Source organism: Scyliorhinus torazame, chromosome 21, assembly GCF_047496885.1.
Source record: "Scyliorhinus torazame isolate Kashiwa2021f chromosome 21, sScyTor2.1, whole genome shotgun sequence".
Classification (NCBI taxonomy): Eukaryota; Metazoa; Chordata; class Chondrichthyes; order Carcharhiniformes; family Scyliorhinidae; genus Scyliorhinus; species Scyliorhinus torazame.
In genome coordinates, this window is record NC_092727.1 from 97453299 (window position 1) to 97473694 (window position 20396).

The window sequence follows — 20396 nt, forward strand, 5'->3', positions numbered from 1 at the left end:
AGCATTACTTGCTGTACTCTGTGATTCATGAGCAAGGACTGCCAAACCCTCTGCACCCTCGAGCTCTGCAATTTTGCATTATTTAGATAATACGCTTTTTATTTTCCCTGCCAAAATGGACAATTTCACATTTGCCCACTTTATACTCCTTTCGTCAGATCTTTGTCCACTCACTTAACCTGTCTGTATCCCTTTGTAGCCTCCTTATATCCTCTTCGCATCTTAATTTCCTCATTTTTGTGTCTCAGCAAATTTAGCAAATATATCTTTGGTCTCTTCACCCAAGTCATTTATATGAATTGTAAGAAGTTGAGGCCCCAGGTCTGATTCCTGTGGCACGCATCTTGCCAACACTGTCCATGTGGAGTTTGCACATTCTCCCCTTGTCTGCGTGGGTCTCACCCCACAATCCAAAGATTTGCAGGGTAGGTGGATTGGCTGTGTTAAATTGCCCCTTAATTGGAAATTTTAAAACAAATTACATTTTACCAAACAGAAAATGAACCATTTATGCCTACTCTGTTATTGAGCCGAGTAGAAACTCTTATGACTTGTCTTTATATTTCTACCTAACTTCCCATACATTCATTTTTCTCTCCTTATTAATATTTTAGTCATTCTTTGCTCTTCTACATATTTTGTCCTGGCATCCACGATTATGTGCTTTTTCTTTTTAAGTTTTTTTACTTTTTTAGTTAACCATAGATGGTGGATCCTCTCGTTGGCATTTGGAAGGGCTGAGGCTCCTTCACTCCCACCTTCTCAATCTCCTTGCCTGTTTCGCAGTCACATCCTGCTCACCTTGATCACTGACCTAATCAGATGGCGCTACCCGCATTCTGGAACAAAATGTCTAGGTAACTTTCCCCCTTATGAGTCGCAATGTCTGTAGCTCGGCCTCCAGTTGTTCAGTTGTGAGCTGAAGCAGCTCAAGACACAGACACTGAAGATATGGTTTCCATGGATTGCAGTAGAGAATGCATGGACTTCATCCAGAGCTCCCTTGTTCTGCAGCCATGACACATCACCCATCCTACCATCTGCATTGTATTAGCTTTTTCTTAATTTATAGTTTTCCTCTTCTTCAAACTTCCTCGCTCACCAAATTCCCAGCTTGATATTCTGTGCACTCCAAGCAATACCGAGGAATCCCTGTTTTCATATTTTCTGAAAAACCAATGAGTCAAGTTCTGAAAACCACCTTAAGCTAGCTACCTAATTACCTAGCTGCTGTCAAGAGAGTTGTACATCCCTGTTCAAGGCTGGAATAATTTTGACCTCTCGGAGTAAGTTTTAGTCAATTGCTAAATTTAAGAAAAAAACAGACTTTAGAGACTGCTAATTATGTTAAGGGCGCTACGTAAATATAGTTTGTTGAGGTGACCTCTTTGGGTAGTCTTAGTGAAAAATTCAATAGGGGACATTGAGTAGCAGTCAGTGACGTAGGTTTCTCTGGTTTCTCAATCAGAACAGAATCATTTGATGATTGTTACCAGTCGCCAAATCTACAAAGTTGGATCGATATGTGAGTGGTTTTAGAAGAGGATGTGTGTTTGGTGGGGGTAGGGTGGCGATTGAATGTCTGCAATGTGTACATGAACCCCTTTGCTTTAGAAAAAGGTGCTGAGTGAGACAGAGGAGGGTAATTACTTGACCATCTTTTGACACTGAAAATTTCAAAAGAGCTATGCCTATAAAGACTTTATGTAGCTGTGGTAGTCAAATAACTGCAGCAGGTAGAGAAAGCACAATCAATAAACCCTTTATCAAAAAAAAACCTAGCATCGCGGTCTCTGATTAAGACGCTTACAAATTCTTTTCCAGATTCTCTCATTGGAGATGTGTACCAGGTTTTCTGTGCAACAACATAATCCCTGATATGCTGTGAGAAACACCTGATGAAAATAGAAAACTGTTGGCACCCGGCTCCTGCTAGTCAAAATGTCATCTTTCAATACTGGCACAAAACAATCTTTAGAAAACACACTAAGCAGCTGCCCTCTGGCCTCAGCAATTTTGTTCTTAAGCAAACCACGGCTATATGTATAGAACAGTGACTTTAGAGGGATAGGCAGACAAACCGCTAAACATCACAACAGTTAAGCAATGTAAGCAATGCCTCAGATAATCTTCTATTATTGGGAATGATTTACAGTTCCAAACTTTATCTGAAAATCCGTAAAATCTGAAATTGAAGATGCTTTTACTGTAGAACATAAAATATCTAGCCGAATGATTGTCCAGCATGTCAGGCTCCCAACTAACATCGCTGTTTCTGAAACTTGGACTAATTTTCCTCTCTTTGCACCACATCATCGACCCCTGTGCCTGGACTCTAATCAGTGAGAGGAAGAAAGTGTGCTCCACCTGAACCTGCAAAAAGTGTAAAAATGAAATGCAACTGCTGCCACAGGTCTGAAAAACCAGCAGCAATCATAATGGCCACAAGCTACGAGGTTGTCTTGTTGCTGACCAACGACAGCCTCCAATGCTGGCCTGCTGGTTGTGGATAAAGGGTTTGTCTTTTTGTTTGATCTTCCGGTCTTTCCGATCCTGTGCATAGAAAGGGGTCAGGTGAAAGCGCCAAGGCCAGCTTCTGGAGATCACCTCAGAATGAGTGCCCTTTTGGCATTGGGGTTGGAAAATGTGGCAGAAGGACTAGTAATGTCTTTTCCCACTTTAATAACCTGCCTGTCCTTCAGCCTATGCAAACAATCCTCTCCTCCTCCTCCTTCCACCACCATCCAGCAAACCTGTGGACGATATGATGGGACACAGACCCAGCTGAGGAGCAGAGTGCTTCCTAGATGCATTGGACAGTAAAATTAGTACAGGGAAAGGATTAAATAGATTTTGGACCCTACAATAATATTTGTTTATGTTCTTCACTGCAGTACAATAATAATTCTGGCATCAACTATGAAAACCTGGGTCCTGAAGAGTTGCGTTCATTGCTTACAACGGTGAGTGTTAACCTCGATTGTGATAGGAGCAAATGATCTTGGAAAACTGGATAGCTCTTGAAGTACAGTGAAGATAATTTCAATCCCTGCAGTTACTTATGCGTTGTCACGCCCATTCACTTGTGTAAATACTCCTTAAGTTGCGTCTCTTCATTCCTCCTCACCAGCTCCCCCATGCTCCACATTGTTAAGTTTTATTTGAATGATTAATCCCAGATTCCATGGGACATTCTCAGTAAATCTGTCTCCTCTTTTTCAGCAATGTGGAGTCATCTCGGAGCACACCAAGAAAATGTGCACAAGGTAAGGACCCAACAAATACCTTATCCTAGAAACGAGGCAGTCTAGAGGGATTTCTGCAGTGATACCGCAACCACTGCCTATAATACATTTAACTGGTCTCTTGAACCCCTTTGCAAAGGTTGTTAAACTCATGAATCTTCAATCAGTGGCAATTTATTGAATTGGTGTGAACACTTTGGAATGATCCACTTTGTACAGAGTAAAGAGAAACAAGGTATACAAAAGGCATGAGGAAAAAATAGCAATAAAGAATGATTCAGAAATAGAAGGGATTGCACAGGGGTCATATGCAAAACAAAATTAAATGGATTTTTGAGCTAAATGCATGGAGCATGGTAGGTAGGTTTGTGAGCTGCAGCACAAGTTACCACAGGGGACTATGGTCTAGTGGCAATAACAGATCTGGCTTAAAGACAGGAAAGATTGGGAACTTAATATTCCAGGCTACAAGTTATTCAGGAAAGATAAGGAAGGTAAAAAAAATGGGGGGAAACTGTATTGATCAAATAAACTATAAGAGCACTGGAAAGAGATTAAGATTATTAATATTAGCTGTGACGACCATTTGCTCCTTCTTTCATTGAATATGATCATAGGATAGTACAACTCTGGACAGGAATATTCAATCTATTGAGTTTGTGATGAAGAGCAATCCAGTTGGTCCCAATTTCCTGTTCTTCCCATTTCCTTGCGATTTGGTCCCTTCAATTATTTATCCAATTCCCTTTTGTAAGGTATTTTTGAAACTATTCACCATCTATCAGGCAGTGCATTCCAAATTCGAACCACTGTGTTTTAAAATGGCAGACTGCATTTTGTGCAGGTGGCAGAAGTACCCCCGCCAGAGACCGAAGTGGGAGGTGACACTACTTTTGCCAGCAGTGGAACCCGGGGAGGCTTATCTCTGGTGGCGGTCGCCATTCAGTTGAGGACAGCAGCCTGTCCATAAGAGCTGCCGCCAGTAGCAACCATTACTGAAGCTATATCACTAGGGAGAGGGTACTTTAATGACCAGGTGCCCCCGAAGAGCGTGTAAGTGAGCTGTGAGATACCAGGGCCTGGCAGACAGGATTTGTGGGGGATGGGAGGAGCATTCGAGGATCAATGATCATAATATCATCTGATTTGAGAATAGTTACAGCAACAAGGAACAATCACGTGCAAGAATACCTAACTGGAAGAGGATAATTTCAATGAGTATAAAAGGGATCTAGTCCAGGTGGATTGGAATCAAAAGTTGGTTGGCAAAATGGTAAGTGAACAAAGAGAGAGTTCTTCAAAGAAGAAATGGTGTGGGTACGGAGTAGACACTTTCACGAGGGAGAAAAGAAGGTTAAGTCAACTTTGGATAACTGGGGTGTAGAATGAGAAAGTTAGATTGAGCGGTGCTATGCAGACTTCACAGGGACAGTCACCTGTATCGCCCATTCTGTGCTTTTCATATTACTACAGGACCTCTGTAAATGAAAGTCTTAACAAAACTGAAATAGGAGAAGAGGCTTGTGGCAATGTAAGGTACGTAATGCAGTAGAGAACAAGCTGAATACAGAAAGTGCAGGGGAACTCTTTTTTAAAAAAACAAAACACAAGTGAAGCAAAGAGAGTCTGAGAATCAATTTGCATCTAACATAAAATGGAACCCAAAGTCTTGTATAAACATACAAATAACAAAAAGGCAAGTTACTGGAAGGTTTAAGTCGATTTGGAGTCAAAACACAGGTCGTCTTTTGGAAGTAGAGACTAGGGTCGAGTTACAAAATGTATACTTAGCATCTATTTTCCCAAGAACAGGAAGCTTCCACTGTCGCTGCAAAGGTGGAGGTGGTAGTGATATTACATAAGATAGAGAGGAGGCACTTAAAAGGTTGGCAGGACTTAAAATAGATAATCCGCCTATCCTAAATGTGATGCCTCCTAAGTTACTGAGGGGAGGTAAGGGTAGAAAGTGTTGAATCTCTGGCCACAGAGTTTCAGGCCCCCTTCGATATCAAGGATTTGCCCAAGCTCTCGAGGATTGCAAATGTATGGGGTTTTAACTGTTAACTTGATTAAACCAGTTGATGTGCATTTGGACTTGAGGAATGGGAAAAAAATAGCAACAAGTTGTTGTGATCTGAAATGCTTTGCCTCAAAGGATGGTTTAAGCACATTCAGTAATAAGTTTCCAAAAGAAAATGGTAAATACTTGAAGGGGAAAAGTGTAAGGATGGATTATGCCACATAAATATGCTGAAAATAAAAATCATTGTAGGGAGGAAGGAGGGAAGGTGTGTCAGGTGGTATAAGTAGTGGACGAGGACAGAGATAGAAAGCGTGAGGTAGGAGGTCGACAGTTCACAGAGCGACCCTCCTGTGGTACAACTAGCAAATACAGTAATCCCAGAACATTTACATACTGAGTTTGCCCATTTAAAGAAGAGTAACAAAGAGATCTTATAAGGATATTGCAAAAGCATAATCAGATTTGTAGGTCACTGGGGTGCACTACGCTGTCTATTTTTTCTTTTTTATCTAAAGTTAGAGTACCCAATTCATTTTTTCCAATTAAGGGGCAGTTTAACATGGCCAATCTACCTACCTTGCTCATCTTTGGCTTGTGGGCCGAAACCCACGCAACACTGGGAATATGTGCAAACTGCACATACACAGTGACCCAGAGCCAGGATTGAACCTGGTATCTTGGCGCTGTGAGGCAGCAGTGCTAACCACCGTGCCACCCTTGCGTTTAGGAAATTAAGGCTTATTGGTTGCCAATGTACGAACTGGGGGGTGGGGGGGTGGGGGGATTGAAGGAAGAGAAATGTGGGGGAACCTATATAGCGAGGAAGGATGAATGGATATATGTTTGTGGTTTATGTCTTGCATACCTCATAACAAAAGGTCCATATCATGATGTTTCTTTCCTTTTAGGGAGGGAGGGAGGTATGTAAGGGCCCTTCATATTGATTCTTAGAACTTAGAACTTAGAAAATACAGCACAGAACAGGCCCTTCGGCCCACGATGTTGTGCCGAACCTTTGTCCTAGATTAATCATAGATTATCATTGAATCTACAGTGCAGAAGGAGGCCATTTGGCCCCCTGAGTCTGCACCAGCTCTTGGAAAGAGCACCCTACCCAAACTCAACACCTCCACCCAACACCAAGGGCAATTTGGACATTAAGGGCAATTTATCATTGGCCAATTCACCTAACCAAGGATTCCCTTGGTTCCTATTTCTTTCATTTTGAATTTATTGTTCTTGTTCCATGGGTCGTTAATGGAGACATACGTTTAAGTCGAGCAGAGAAAGTAAGGAACTTAGTGTCAAAGTAATACACTGTTATAAAGTTTTTCATTTTTGGGCTGTAAACCCCAGATTTTAAGGCACCCAAGAGATTGGAGGGGTTTGTTTCAAGTGGTTGGCTGGTGGCCAATGAATTGACAAGGTTGTTTCCTGTCGGGTGGGGTTTTTTCAGACAGAATCTGGGAGAAGCCACTGGACTCTCCATGTGAAAGCATCTCTTTCTCTGTGCTCTGCTGCCTACTGTCTGAAGGCAGAGGCTTCTAGACCCGGAAAGAAGTAGCAGTCTATTTCTCACTTGAATGCTGGTTGCCTATTTCAGTGAGTCTATGGTGAAAACCATTACAAGCTGAAAGAAAAGATAACATCCATCTGAAAGTTTCTAGCTAACTGGAAGACGTCCATCTGAAACAAAGACACTCATCCTTATTTTCTTTGTTATTTTACAGCCCACTGTGTTTGTCTGTATGTGTGTGTGTGTGTATATATAGAGGGTGGGACAAGTTAAAAGGCGGGGTGGGGGGGGTTAGGAAGATTAGATAGTTAACCAGTTGTATTTGTTGCCTATTTAATAATAGTTACTGTTAATAATAAAAAGTTAATAGTGTTTAAATTTACAAACCTGGTGACTGTAGTTATTGGGCAGCTAAGAACTTCGGGTATTTTGAAAATAAAAGTTAATTTCAATTGCGTTGCGACTCTGGGTCAAGTAGGGCTGGAATTGACCATGCAGAATCCCAGGGTGCCGTAACAAAAGATATTACAAGAATATTGTGAAAAGTGCAGGGGAGTGGGGCAAAGAGCAGGCATGATGGACCAAATGCTGTATGTGTCTTTCATCAATGAAGCTATTGTGAGACCCGCAAGAAATCACTCCATGCACCCAACACAGGTGTGATACTGTAAATATAAGCATTTGTGTAGAGTAAGTAGACAGTCTGATTATGCATTTGTTGGAGTCTGTGGGGGTGGGGGGGTGGGAATGGTCTTACTTGAAACTTTGTGCGATGAACAACAGCTTGTGGGATGGGGCTATCAGATTAAATAATGGTGATTTGGCTGATTATTTCTCACTTATGAAAATTACTCACAGCGTAATGTGGGAAAGCCCAAGATGATATTTTAAAAACCACAGGAGGATTATAGAGTATCCCAACGTTTGTAGCTGAATTGCAACAGAACTTATTTATATGGAGCAGAAACAGCAGCATGGGCTGTTGGGCTGGATGCCCTGTTCCAGCACTACCCTATGATGGGAGAAACAGACGGTACCAGCCAAGGCAACTATTATACACAGTACTAGATGTTCACTCTGCATGCAGGCACACTCTGTACACCATAGATAGCATGAGGTGATATGTTTCTGTTTAACTACAACTTGCCATTGGCTTTTAGATCATTACGGTGCCCTCAACACACAGACGATCAGCGGCGATCTGTACGGGTCTATCTCCTGGGATCTTCAGTGTAAGTTCCGTTAATGGAGGAAGTGAATTTGTTCCAGCCAATTTGAAAAGAGATTGATTTATGCTCTTTTTTTGAATGTGTAGAGTCACATGCAGAGCTGTCTTAATGGCTAGAATTAAAAATGGGCATTTTCAGCTCGTATTTTGTTGCCCTACTCTGAAATATTTCATGTGCACCAACCTTAACATCCACATCCAGGGAAGGTGGTAAAAGAGGGGGAGGGGTGGCATTGTTGGTCAAGGACAGTATTACGGTGGTAGAAAGGACGTTTGATGAGGACTCGTCTACTGAGGTAGTATGGGCTGAGGTTAGAAACAGGAAAGGAGAGGTCACCCTGTTAGGGGTTTTCTATAGGCCTCCGAAAAGTTCCAGAGATGTAGAGGAAAGGATTGCAAAGATGATTCTGGATAGGAGCGAAAGAAACAGGGTAGTTGTTATGGGGGACTTTAACTTTCCAAATATTGACTGAAAACGCTATAGTTCGAGTACTTTAGATGGGTCCGTTTTTGTCCAATGCGTGCAGGAGGGTTTCCTGCCACAGTATGTAGATAGGCCAAAGAGAGGCGAGGCCATATTGGATTTGATACTGGGTAATGAACCAGGACAGGTGTTAGATTTGGAGGTAGGTGAGCACTTTGGTGATAGTGACCACAATTCGATTACGTTACTTTAGTGATGGAAAGGGATAGGTATATACCGCAGGGCAAGAGTTATATCTGGGGGAAAGGCAATTATGACGCGATGAGGCAAGACTTAGGATGCATCGGATGGAGAGGAAAACTGCAGGGGATGGGCACAATGGAAATGTGGAGCTTGTTCAAGGAATAGCTACTGCGTGTCCTTGATAAGTATGTATCTGTCAGGCAGGGAGGAAGTGGTCGAGCAAGGGAACCGTGGTTTACTAAGGCAGTCAAAACACTTGTCAAGAGGAATAACGAGGCTTATGTAAAGATGAGACATGAAGGTTCAGTTAAGGCGCTCGAGAGTTACAAGTTAGCTAGGAAGGACCTGAAGAGAGAGCTAAGAAGAGCCAGGAGGGGACATAATAAGTCTTTGGCAGGTAGGATCAAGGATAACCCTAAAGCTTTCTATAGATATGTCAGGAATAAAAGAATGACTAGGGTAAGAGTAGGGCAGTCAAGGACAGCAGTGGGAAGTTGTGCTTGGAGTCCGAGGAGATAGGAGAGGTGCTAAATGAATATTTTTCGTCAGTATTCACACAGGAAAAAGACAGTGTTGTCGAGGAGAATGCTGAGATTCAGGCTACTAGACTAGAAGGGCTTGAGGTTCATGAGGAGGTGTTAGCAATTCTGGAAAGCGTGAAAATAGATAAGTCCCCTTGGCCGGATGGGATTTATCCTAGGATTCTCTGGGAAGCTAGAGAGGAGATTGCTGAGCCTTTGGCTTTGATCTTTAAGTCATCTTTGTCTACAGGAATAGTGCCAGAAGACTGGAGGATAGCAAATGTTGTCCCCTTGTTCAAGAAGGGGAGTAGAGACAACCCCGGTAACTATAGACCAGTGAGCCTTACTTCTGTTGTGGGCAAAATCTTGGAAAGGTTGATAAGAGATAGGGTGTATAATCATCTGGAAAGGAATAATTTGATTAGAGATAGTCAACACTGTTTTGTGAAGGGTAGGTCGTGCCTCACAAACCTTATTGAGTTCTTTGAGAAGGTGACCAAACAGGTGGATGAGGGCAAAGCAGTTGATGTGGTGTATATGGATTTCAGTAAAGCGTTTGATAAGGTTCCCCACAGTAGGCTACTGCAGAAAATACAGAGATTTAGCAGTTTGGATCAGAAATTGGCTAGCTGGAAGAAGACAAAGGGTGGTGGTTGATGGGAAGTGTTCAGACTGGAGTCCAGTTACTAGTGGTGTGCCACAAGGATCTGTTTTGGGGCCACTGCTGTTTGTCATTTTTATAAATGACCTGGAGGAGGGCGTAGAAGGATGGGTGAGTAAATTTGCAGATGACACTAAAGTCGGTGGAGTTGTGGACAGTGCGGAAGGATGTTACAAGTTACAGAGGGACATAGATAAGCTGCAGCACTGGGCTGAGAGGTGGCAAATGGAGTTTAATGCAGAAAAGTGTGAGGTGATTCATTTTGGAAGGAATAAAAGGAAGTCAGAGTACTGGGCTAATGGTAAGATTCTTGGCAGTGTGGATGAGCAGAGAGATCTCGGTGTCCATGTACATAAATCCTTGAAAGTTGCCACTCAGGTTGAGAGGGTTGTTAAGAAGGCGTACGGTGTGTTGGCTTTTATTGGTAGAGGGATTGAGTTTCGGAGCCATGAGGTCATGTTGCAGCTGTACAAAACACTGGTGCGGCTGCATTTGGAGTATTGCGTGCAATTCTGGTCGCCGCATTATAGAAAGGATGTGGAAGCACTGGAAAGGGTGCAGAGGAGATTTACCAGAATGTTGCCTGGTATGGAGGGGAGATCTTATGAGGAAAGGCTAAGGGACTTGAGGCTGTTTTCGTTAGAGAGAAGAAGGTTAAGAGGTGACTTAATTGAGGCGTACAAGATGATCAGAGGATTGGATAGGGTGGACAGTGAGAGCCTTTTTCCTCGGATGGTGATGTCTAGCACGAGTGGACATGGCTTTAAATTGAGGGGAGATAGATATAAGACAGATGTCAGAGGTAGGTTCTTTACTCCGAGAGTAGTAAGGGCGTGGAATGCCCTGCCTGCAACAGTAGTGGACTCGCCAACACTAAGGGCATTCAAAAGGTAATTGGATAGACATAGGGAGTAGTGTAGATGGGCTTTAGAGTGGTTTCACAGGTCGGCGCAACATCGAGGGCCGAAGGGCCTGTACTGCGCTGCAATGTTCTATGTTCTACTTGCTCCTCAGATCTATCATTACCTTGTTCCAATTAGTCCTTGATATCATCTTCCATCCACCAATGAAAATTGTGAAAAGGAAACTAAAATTGATTGTTCATATATAGTTTTTAACTCTCATAAACGTATGACTTGCTGTTCTTCACCAATATGATGAAGTGTCCAGCACCTTCATACATGGACAAACACCCCTTTATGAAAATGTTCCTGTAATACTCAGTAGTTTTTTCTTTCCATCTGAACCATACCCTTCTTTGAAATGAATAAGAACACTGGAATAGACAACAGTAATTCAGCATAATGGATTTGTGAAATACGTTACTATTCAAACGGAAAAGCCATTGAGACAGACAAAAATGTCAGAGAGAGCGAGAGGAGATTGAGGGATTTGCTGAGCAAGTTGTTAAGTGGGATGCATATATTAAAAGGGCATACTTATTGGTCCCGATGGCTTATGATTATTATTATTTTTTATTCATAAGCATACTTGTTTTCCATGACAACAGGCCATGCCAGGTTAAAAAAATCAAAGCGCTCTGACCTCAACGGCAGCAAAGCAGGTAAACCCATTGGCCCTGCAATGCAAAGAAAATTTAATTCAGTGCAGACATCTGTTTTGTCCTTCTGCTTTACCTCTTCTCCATCGCTGGTTTAGCACACTGGGGCTGGTTTAGCACACTGGGTTAAATCGCTGGCTTTTAAAGCAGACCAAGGCAGGCCAGCAGCACGGTTCAATTCCTGTACCAGCCTCCCCGAACAGGCGCCGGAATGTGGTGACTATGGGCTTTTCACAGTAACTTCATTTGAAGCCTACTTGTGACAATAAGCGATTTTCATTTTATTTCATCGCTGGTACGGCACGGAGCATAGTGGTTAGCACTTTTGCTTCACTGCGCCAGGGACCCGGGTTCGATTCCTGGAGTCTGCACGGTCTTCCCGTGTCTGCATGGGTTTCCTCCGGGTGCTCAGGTTTCCTCCCACAAGTCCTGAAAGACGCGCTTGTTAGGTGAATTAGACATTCTGAATTCTCCCTCAGTTGACCCGAACAGGTGCCAGAGTGTGGTGACTAGATGATTTTCACAGTAATTTTGTTTCAGTCTTACTTGTGACACGAATAAATATGATTAAAAAAAATTATTACTTATGAATGAACCTAAGGGGTAGGATAATGATTGTGATATGATTACAAAATGCTGAGATTGCTCAGGCTCACTTTTGCCTCATTTCAGATCTCTTCCAGAATCTGAAGTAAGTGTGGAAAATGAGAGTTATGATCCTTCAGAGAGCCAGAGTTTTATGAGCCGACTGCAATGGGATGGCACATCAGACATTTCGCCTTCTGACTCAGCATCTTCCAAAGCAAGTGAGTGTCTTTCTGTCTTACTGGTTGATAATGCTGGATTGATTTTTAAAAATCTTTCACAGGGTGTGGGTATCTCTGGCTAGGCCGTCATTTTTATTGGCCGCCCCGAATTACACTTGTGAAGGTGGTCGTGGGTACACCCACCATGCTGCTAGGGAGCGGAGCTCCACGGTTTTGACCCAGCGACAGTGAGGGAATGGTGATATTGTTCCAAGTTTGGATGGTATGTGGCTCGGAGGGAAACTTGGAGCCAGTGATGTTTCCATGTATCTGCTAACCTTGTCCGTCTAGGTAGTAGAGGTTGTGGGTTTTGGAGGTGCTGCTAAAGGAGCCTTGGTGAATTGCTGTAGTGCATCCTATAGGTGGTCCACACTGTTGCCATTGTGCGTTGTTGGTCGGGGGAAGTGAATGTTGAAGGTGGTGGATGTGGTGCCAATCAAGTGGGCTGTCTTCTAGATGCTGTTGTAGCCACAGTATTTGGATGGTTAGTTCAGTTTCTGGTCAGTGGTAACCCCAGGGTGTTGATAATGGGGGACTAGGTGAAGGTAATGCCATTGAATGTTATGGGAAGATTGTTTGATTCTCTCTTGTTTGAGATGGTCATTGCCTGGCACTTGTATGGCACAAATATCACTTGCCATTTCTCAGCCCAAGCCTGAATGTTGTCCAGATATGGTGCTGAACATTGTGCAATCATCAGTGCACATCCCCACTTCTGACCTTTTGGTGGAGGTCATTAATGCAGCAACTGAAGATGGTTGTGCCTAGGACGCTACCGTGAGGAATTCCTGCAGTCATGTCCTAGGACTGAGATGATTGACCTCCAACAACCACAATCATCTTACTTTATGCCAGGTATGACTCCGACCAGTGGAGAGATTTCCTCCTGATTCCCATTGACTCTAGTTTTGCTAGGGCTCCGTGATGCCACATTCTGTCAAATGCGGCCTTGCTATCAGGGGCAGTCACTCTCACCTCACCTCTGGAGTTCAGCTCATTTGTCCATGTTTAGTCTAAGGGTGTAATGATGTCAGCAGCTGAGTGGCCCTGGTGGGACCCAACTTGACCATAAGTCAGACATAACCTGCTCACTTAAGTGTTGCAATGAAGTCATAGAATAGAATTTACAGTGCAGCTATTCGGCCCATCGAATCTGCACCAGTCCTTGGAAAGACCACCCTACTTAAGCCCATACCTCCACCCTATCCCCGTAACCCAGTAATCCCACCTAACCCTTTTGGACACTATGGGCAATTTAGCATGGCCAACCCACCTAACCTGCACATCTTTGGACTGTGGGAGGAAACCTGAGCCGACAAGGGGAGGACGTACAGACTGCACAGACAGTGACCCAAGCCGGGAATCGAACCTGGGACTCTGGAGCTGTGACGCAACAGTGCTAGCCACTGTGCTAACGTGCCGCCCATTTCATTGAGAGTAGACTAATGGGGTGGTAATTGGCCAGGTTGGATTTGTCGTTTCTGTGGATTGGACAACCCTGGGCTGCTCTACATATTGCCGGGTAGATACCAGTGTCGTAGCTTGGCTAAGGGCACAGCTAATCTGGAGCACATGTCTTCAGTACTATTGTTGGAATATTGTCCGGGCCCATAGCCTTCAGCCATTTCTTGATATCACGTGGAGTGAATCAAATTGGCTGAAGACTGATTTCTGTGTTGCTGGGGATTTCAGGAGCCCAAGATGGATCATCCAGTTGGCACTTTCGGCTGAAGATTATTGCAAATGCCTGAACATTGTCTTTTGCACTGATGTGCTGGGGTCCCCCATTGTGGATTGGGATATTTGTGGAACATCCTCTTCCAATTAGTTATTTAATTGTCTACCACCATTCACGACTGAATGTGACAGGATTGCAGAGCTTACACTCGATCCTTTGGTGGGATCGGTTCACTCTGTCACATGCAATTAGCCCTGTGTTGTAGCTTCACCAGGTTGACACCAAATTTTTAATTATGCCTGCTGCTGCTCCTGACATGCCCGTTTGCACTTCTCATTGAACCAGGATTCAACACCTGGCTTACTGGTAATGATATAGTGGGGGATAAGCTGGTCCATGAGGTTACAGATTGTGGTTGAGTACAAATCTACTGCTACTGATGGCCCACAGCACCATTATGGCTGTCCTTCTTGAGTTGCTAGATCTGCATTGCACATTAGATTTATGAGGATGTAGTCAAGTAGATGTTTGCCTCTTGCTGGTTCCCTCACCACCTGCTACATACCATCTTCAGTTGCTTCAGCAATGACCTTAATTTCATCATAAGGTCAGAAATGGGGTTGACTGACATGCACAAATGTTCAGCACCATTCCTGACTCAGACAGATACTGCATAGTCTTGCAGTATGTCCTTTACGACTTGGCCAACTCAAGCCATAATGGTGCTGCCGAACCACGCTTGATGAAAGTAATTGAACTGTCCCACTCAGAGTGCAATCTGTACCTTTGCCATCCTCAGTGTGTTCAACATGAAACATCACTGATTTTTTTTGTTATTCATTTTACAGGATTTGGGCATCACTTGCTCGGCCAGCATTCATTGCCCTTGAGAAGGTGGTGGTGAGCTGCCTTCTTGAACCTCTGCAGTCCCTGGGGAACAGCACACAGTGCTGTTTGGGAGGGAATTCCACGATAACAGTGAAGGAACAGAGATATATATTTACAAGTCAGGATAGTGAGTGACTTGGAAGGGACCTCTGGGTGGTGGTGCTCTCTGGTATCTGCTTCCCTGGTCCTTCTAGACCGTAGGGTCGTGGGTTTGGAAGGCACTGCCTCAGGAACCTTGATGAGCTCCTGCAGTGGATCTTGTAGATGGTGTACACGGCTGCCACTGGTTGCTGGTGGTGGAGGATTTAAATATGTGTGGGAGGGATTGAATATGTATGGAAGGGGCAGAAATCAAGCAGGCTACTTTGCCCTGGATGGCGCCGAGCTTCCTGAGTGTTGTTGGAGTTGCACTCATTCAGGCAAGTAAAAAGAATTCAATCACACTCCTGACTTGTCCCTTATAGATGGTGGACAGGCTTGGGGAAGCCAGGAGGTGAGTTATTTGCTGCAGGATTCCTAGCCTTTGACCTACTCTTATAGCCACAATTTTTATGTGGCTAGTCTAGTTCAGTTTCTGGTTAATGGTAACCCCAAGGATGTTGATAGTGAGGGATTCAGCGGTGGTAAATGCCAAGTCTAGGGGTGATAGTTAGATCCTCTCTTGTTGGAGATGGTCATTGCCAAGCAATTGTGTGGCGTGAATGCAATTTACTACTTGTCAACCCAAGCCTGGATATTGTCCAGGTCTTGTTGCATTTGGACATGGATTGCTTGATTATCTGGGGAGTCGCGAATGGTGCTGAACATTGTGCAGTCAACAGCAAACATCCCACTTCTGACGTTATGATGGAAGGGGAGTCATTGATGAAGCAGCTGAAGATGGTTGGGTCTCGAACACTATCCTGAAGAACTCCTGCAGTGATGTCCTGGAGCTTAGATGATTGACCTCCAACCACCACAACCATGTTCCTTTGTAGCAGTATGACTCCAACCAGTGGAGCGTTTTCCCCCTGATTTCCATTGACTCCATTTTAGCTAGGGCGTCTTGATGCCATACTCGGTCAAATGCTACCTTGTTGTCAAGGGCAGTCAATCTCACCTCACCTCTGGCATTCAGCTCTTTTGTCCATGTTTGAACCCAAGCTGTAATGAAGTCAGGAGCTGAGTGATCCTGGCGGAACCCAAACTGAGCAGCCGTGAGCAGGTTATTGCTGAGCAAGTGCTGCTTGATGACTCCTATCACCTTGCTGATGATGAAGAGTAGACTGATAGGGTGATAATTGGCTGGGTTGCATACATCATAGAATCATAGAATTTACAGTGCAGAAGGAGGCCACCCGGCCCATCGAGTCTGCACCGGCTCCTGGAAAGAGCACCCTACCCAAGGTCAACACCTCCACCCTATCCCCACAACCCAGCAACCCCACCCAATACTTTTTTTTTTTTTTTTTTTTTTTTTTTTTTTTTATATAAATGTTTTATTGAAAATTTTTTCCCAAACAACAATTTTTCCCCTCTTACAAAGCAAACGCAACAATAACAATACAGAAATTTTAAACAGTACACAAGTAACAAAACCCCTTTATCTTTGACCTAAACTAAACCCCCCCTCCCCCCCCCCCCCTCCCCCTGGGTTGCTGCTGCTGGTCATCTGTCTTCCCTCTAACGTTCCCCTAGGTAGTCGAGAAATGGCTGCCACCGCCTGGTGAACCCTTGAGCCGATCCTCTCAGGGCAAACTTTATCTGCTCCAGTTTAATGAACCCCGCCATATCATTTACCCAGGCCTCCAGTCCGGGGGGTTTCGCCTCCTTCCACATGAGTAGGATCCTGCGCCGGGCTACTAGGGACGCAAAGGCCACAACGTCGGCCTCTTTCGCCTCCTGCACTCCCGGCTCTTCCGCAACTCCAAATAGAGCTAACCCCCAGCCTGGTTTGACCCGGGCCTTCACCACCCGCGAAATCACTCCCGTCACTCCCTTCCAATACCCTTCCAGTGCCGGGCATGCCCAAAACATATGTGCGTGGTTTGCCGGGCTCCCGCCACACCTCCCACATTTGTCCTCCACTCCAAAGAACCTGCTCAATCTTGCTCCCGTTATGTGTGCTCTATGTAGCACCTTAAATTGAATCAGGCTAAGCCTGGCGCATGAGGAAGAGGAATTTACCCTGCTTAGGGCATCAGCCCACATACCCTCCTCTATCTCCTCCCCTAGTTCTTCTTCCCACTTTCCTTTTAGTTCGCCCACCGACTCCTCCCCCTCTTCCCTCATCTCTCGGTAAATCTCTGACACCTTGCCCTCTCCGACCCACACCCCTGAAAGCACCCTGTCCTGTATCCCCTGTGTCGGGAGCAATGGAAATTCCCTCACCTGTTGTCTAGTAAATGCCCTCACCTGCATATATCTCAAGAAATTTCCCCGGGGCAACTTATACTTTTCCTCCAATGCTCCCAAGCTCGCAAAAGTCCCATCTATAAATAAATCTCCCACCCTCCTAATTCCCAACTGGAACCAGCTCTGAAATCCTCCATCCATTCTTCCTGGGGCGAACCTATGGTTGTTCCTGATTGGGGACCCCACCAGGGCTCCCCGCACCCCTCTCTGTCGCCTCCACTGTCCCCAGATATTTAATGTTGCCGCCACCACCGGGTTCGTGGTAAACTTTTTAGGTGAGATCGGTAGCGGCGCCGTCACCAGCGCCTCTAAACTCGTCCCTTTACAGGACTTTCTCTCCAGTCTTTCCCACGCCGCTCCCTCACCCTCCATCATCCATTTACGTATCATTGCCACATTGGCGGCCCAATAGTAATCGCCCAAGTTCGGTAGTGCCAATCCTCCTCTGTCCCTACTACGCTGAAGGAACCCCCTCCTTACTCTCGGAACTTTCCCTGCCCACACGAAGCTCGTGATGCTCCTGTCTATTTTATTAAAAAAGGTCTTAGTGATTAGGATAGGGAGACATTGAAATACAAATAAGAACCTCGGGAGGACCATCATCTTAATTGCTTGCACCCTGCCCGCCAGCGATAGAGGCTGCATGTCCCACCTCTTGAAGTCCTCCTCCATTTGTTCTACCAACCGTGTCAGATTAAGTCTGTGCAAGGTTCCCCAGCTCCTAGCGATCTGAATCCCCAGGTATCGGAAGTTTCTTTCCACTTTCCTTAGAGGCAAGCCTTCTATCTCTCTACTCTGGTCCCCTGGATGTATCACAAATAATTCACTCTTCCCCATGTTTAGCCTATACCCCGAGAAATCCCCGAACCCCCTCAAAATTCGCATAACCTCTATCATTCCCCCCGCTGGGTCCGACACGTATAACAATAGGTCATCCGCATATAACGAGACTCGGTGTTCTTCTCCCCCTCTAATCACCCCTCTCCATTTCCTGGAGTCTCTCAACGCCATGGCCAGAGGTTCAATTGCCAACGCGAATAACAATGGAGACAGCGGGCATCCCTGTCTTGTTCCCCTATATAGTCGGAAATACTCCGATCTATGTCGACCTGTAACTACGCTTGCCGTTGGAGCCCCATAAAGAAGTCTAACCCAGCTAATAAACCCGTTCCCAAACCCAAACCTCCTTAACACTTCCCATAAATACTCCCACTCCACCCTATCAAATGCCTTCTCTGCGTCCATTGCCGCCACTATCTCTGCCTCCCCCTCCACTGGGGGCATCATTATCACCCCTAATAGTCGTCGCACGTTAACATTCAGTTGTCTCCCTTTTACGAACCCTGTCTGGTCTTCGTGCACCACCCCCGGGACACAGTCCTCTATCCTCGATGCCAGTACCTTTGCCAACAATTTGGCGTCCACGTTCAACAATGAAATGGGTCTATAGGACCCGCACTGCAACGGATCTTTATCCCTCTTCAAAATTAACGATATCGTCGCCTCCGACATCGTCGGGGGTAGAGTCCCCCCTTTCCTGGCCTCATTGAACGTCCTCACCATCAACGGGGCCAACAAGTCCACATATTTTCTGTAATACTCCACCGGGAACCCGTCTGGTCCTGGGGCCTTCCCTGTTTGCATGCTTCCCAGTCCCTTAATAACCTCGTCCACCCCAATCGGTGCCCCCAGGCCTACCACCCCCCGCTCCTCCACTTTCGGGAACCTCAATTGGTCCAGGAACTGCCGCATCCCCTCCTCTCCCTCTGGGGGTTGAGACCTATACAGTTCCTCATAGAAGGTCTTGAACACCTCATTTATCTTTCCTGCCCTTCGCACCGTGTCTCCCCTTTCGTCTCTAATTCCTCCTATTTCCCTCGCTGCTGCCCTCTTTCGCAATTGATGAGCCAACAGGCGACTCGCCTTTTCCCCATATTCATACCTCCTCCCCTGTGCCTTCCTCCACAGTACCTCCGCCTTTCTGGTGGTCAGAAGGTCAAATTCCGTCTGGAGTCGTCTCCTCTCCCTGTACAATTCCTCCTCCGGGGTCTCTGCAAATTCCCTATCCACCCTTAAAATCTCCCCCAGTAATCTTTCCCTTTCCTTGGCCTCTGTTTTCCTTTTGTGGGCCCCAATGGAGATCAGCTCTCCTCTGACCACCGCTTTTAGTGCTTCCCATACCACTCCCACCGGGACCTCGCCGTCGTCATTGACCTCCAGGTATCTCTCAATACACCCCCGCACTCTTGCACACACTCCCTCATCCGCCATCAGTCCCACATCTAATCGCCAGAGTGTTCTCTGCTCCCTTTCCTCTCCTAATTCCAGGTCCACCCAATGTGGGGCATGATCCGAAACCGCTATGGCTGAGTACTCAGCTTCTTCCACCCTAGAGATCAACGACCTTCCCAAAACAAAAAAATCTATCCGGGAGTACACTTTATGGACATGGGAGAAGAAGGAATACTCCCTAGCCCTAGGTCTAAGAAATCGCCATGGATCCACTCCCCCCATTTGGTCCATAAACCCCTTAAGTACCTTGGCCGCTGCCGGCCTTCTTCCGGTCCTTGAGCTGGATCTATCTAGCCCCGGGTCCAGCACCGTATTAAAGTCCCCTCCTAAAATCAAGTTTCCTACCTCCAGGTCCGGTATACGCCCCAGCATCCGTCTCATAAATCCCGCATCGTCCCAGTTTGGGGCATACACGTTAACCAACACGACCTCCATTCCCTCCAGCCTGCCACTCACCATTACATATCTACCTCCGCTATCTGCTACGATGTTCTTTGCTTCAAATGCGACCTGTTTCCCCACCAAAATGGCCACCCCTCTATTCTTTGCGTCCAGTCCTGAGTGGAACACCTGTCCCACCCATCCTTTCCTTAGCCTAACTTGGTCCGCCACCTTTAGGTGCGTCTCTTGGAGCATAACCACGTCTGCCCTTAGTCCTTTCAAATGCGCGAGCACTCGGGCCCTTTTTATCGGTCCGTTCAGGCCTCTCACGTTCCACGTGATCAGCCTCACTAGGGGGCTACCTGCCCCCCTCCCGTGTCGACTAGCCATTACCTTCTCTAGGCCAGTCCCATATCCCGCCTCCGCGCTCCCGCTCGCTCCCCCAGCGTCGCACACCATCCCCGCCCACCCACTCTTTAGCCATTTCCTTTTGGATTTCCGCAGCAGCAACCCAGTTGTCCCCCCCCCCCTTCTC

General features: G+C 45.6%; 1 protein-coding gene across 6 annotated transcripts in view; it reads left to right on the top strand.

Moving 5' to 3' along the window:
* The window catches only part of atxn7l3a (ataxin 7 like 3a), a 60157-nt gene that overhangs the window by 30093 nt on the left and 9668 nt on the right, over positions 1-20396 (top strand). For 4 of the 6 annotated variants that reach the window (XM_072487107.1, XM_072487112.1, XM_072487108.1 and 1 more), the window contains 5 exons: positions 2895-2963; positions 3223-3266; positions 4719-4781; positions 7945-8016; positions 12095-12228. In XM_072487107.1, the coding sequence (XP_072343208.1) occupies positions 2895-2963; positions 3223-3266; positions 4719-4781; positions 7945-8016; positions 12095-12228 (382 nt within the window). The remainder of the gene's footprint in view (positions 1-2894; positions 2964-3222; positions 3267-4718; positions 4782-7944; positions 8017-12094; positions 12229-20396) is intronic. The other 2 variants (XM_072487110.1, XM_072487113.1) reach the window with 1 other exon arrangement.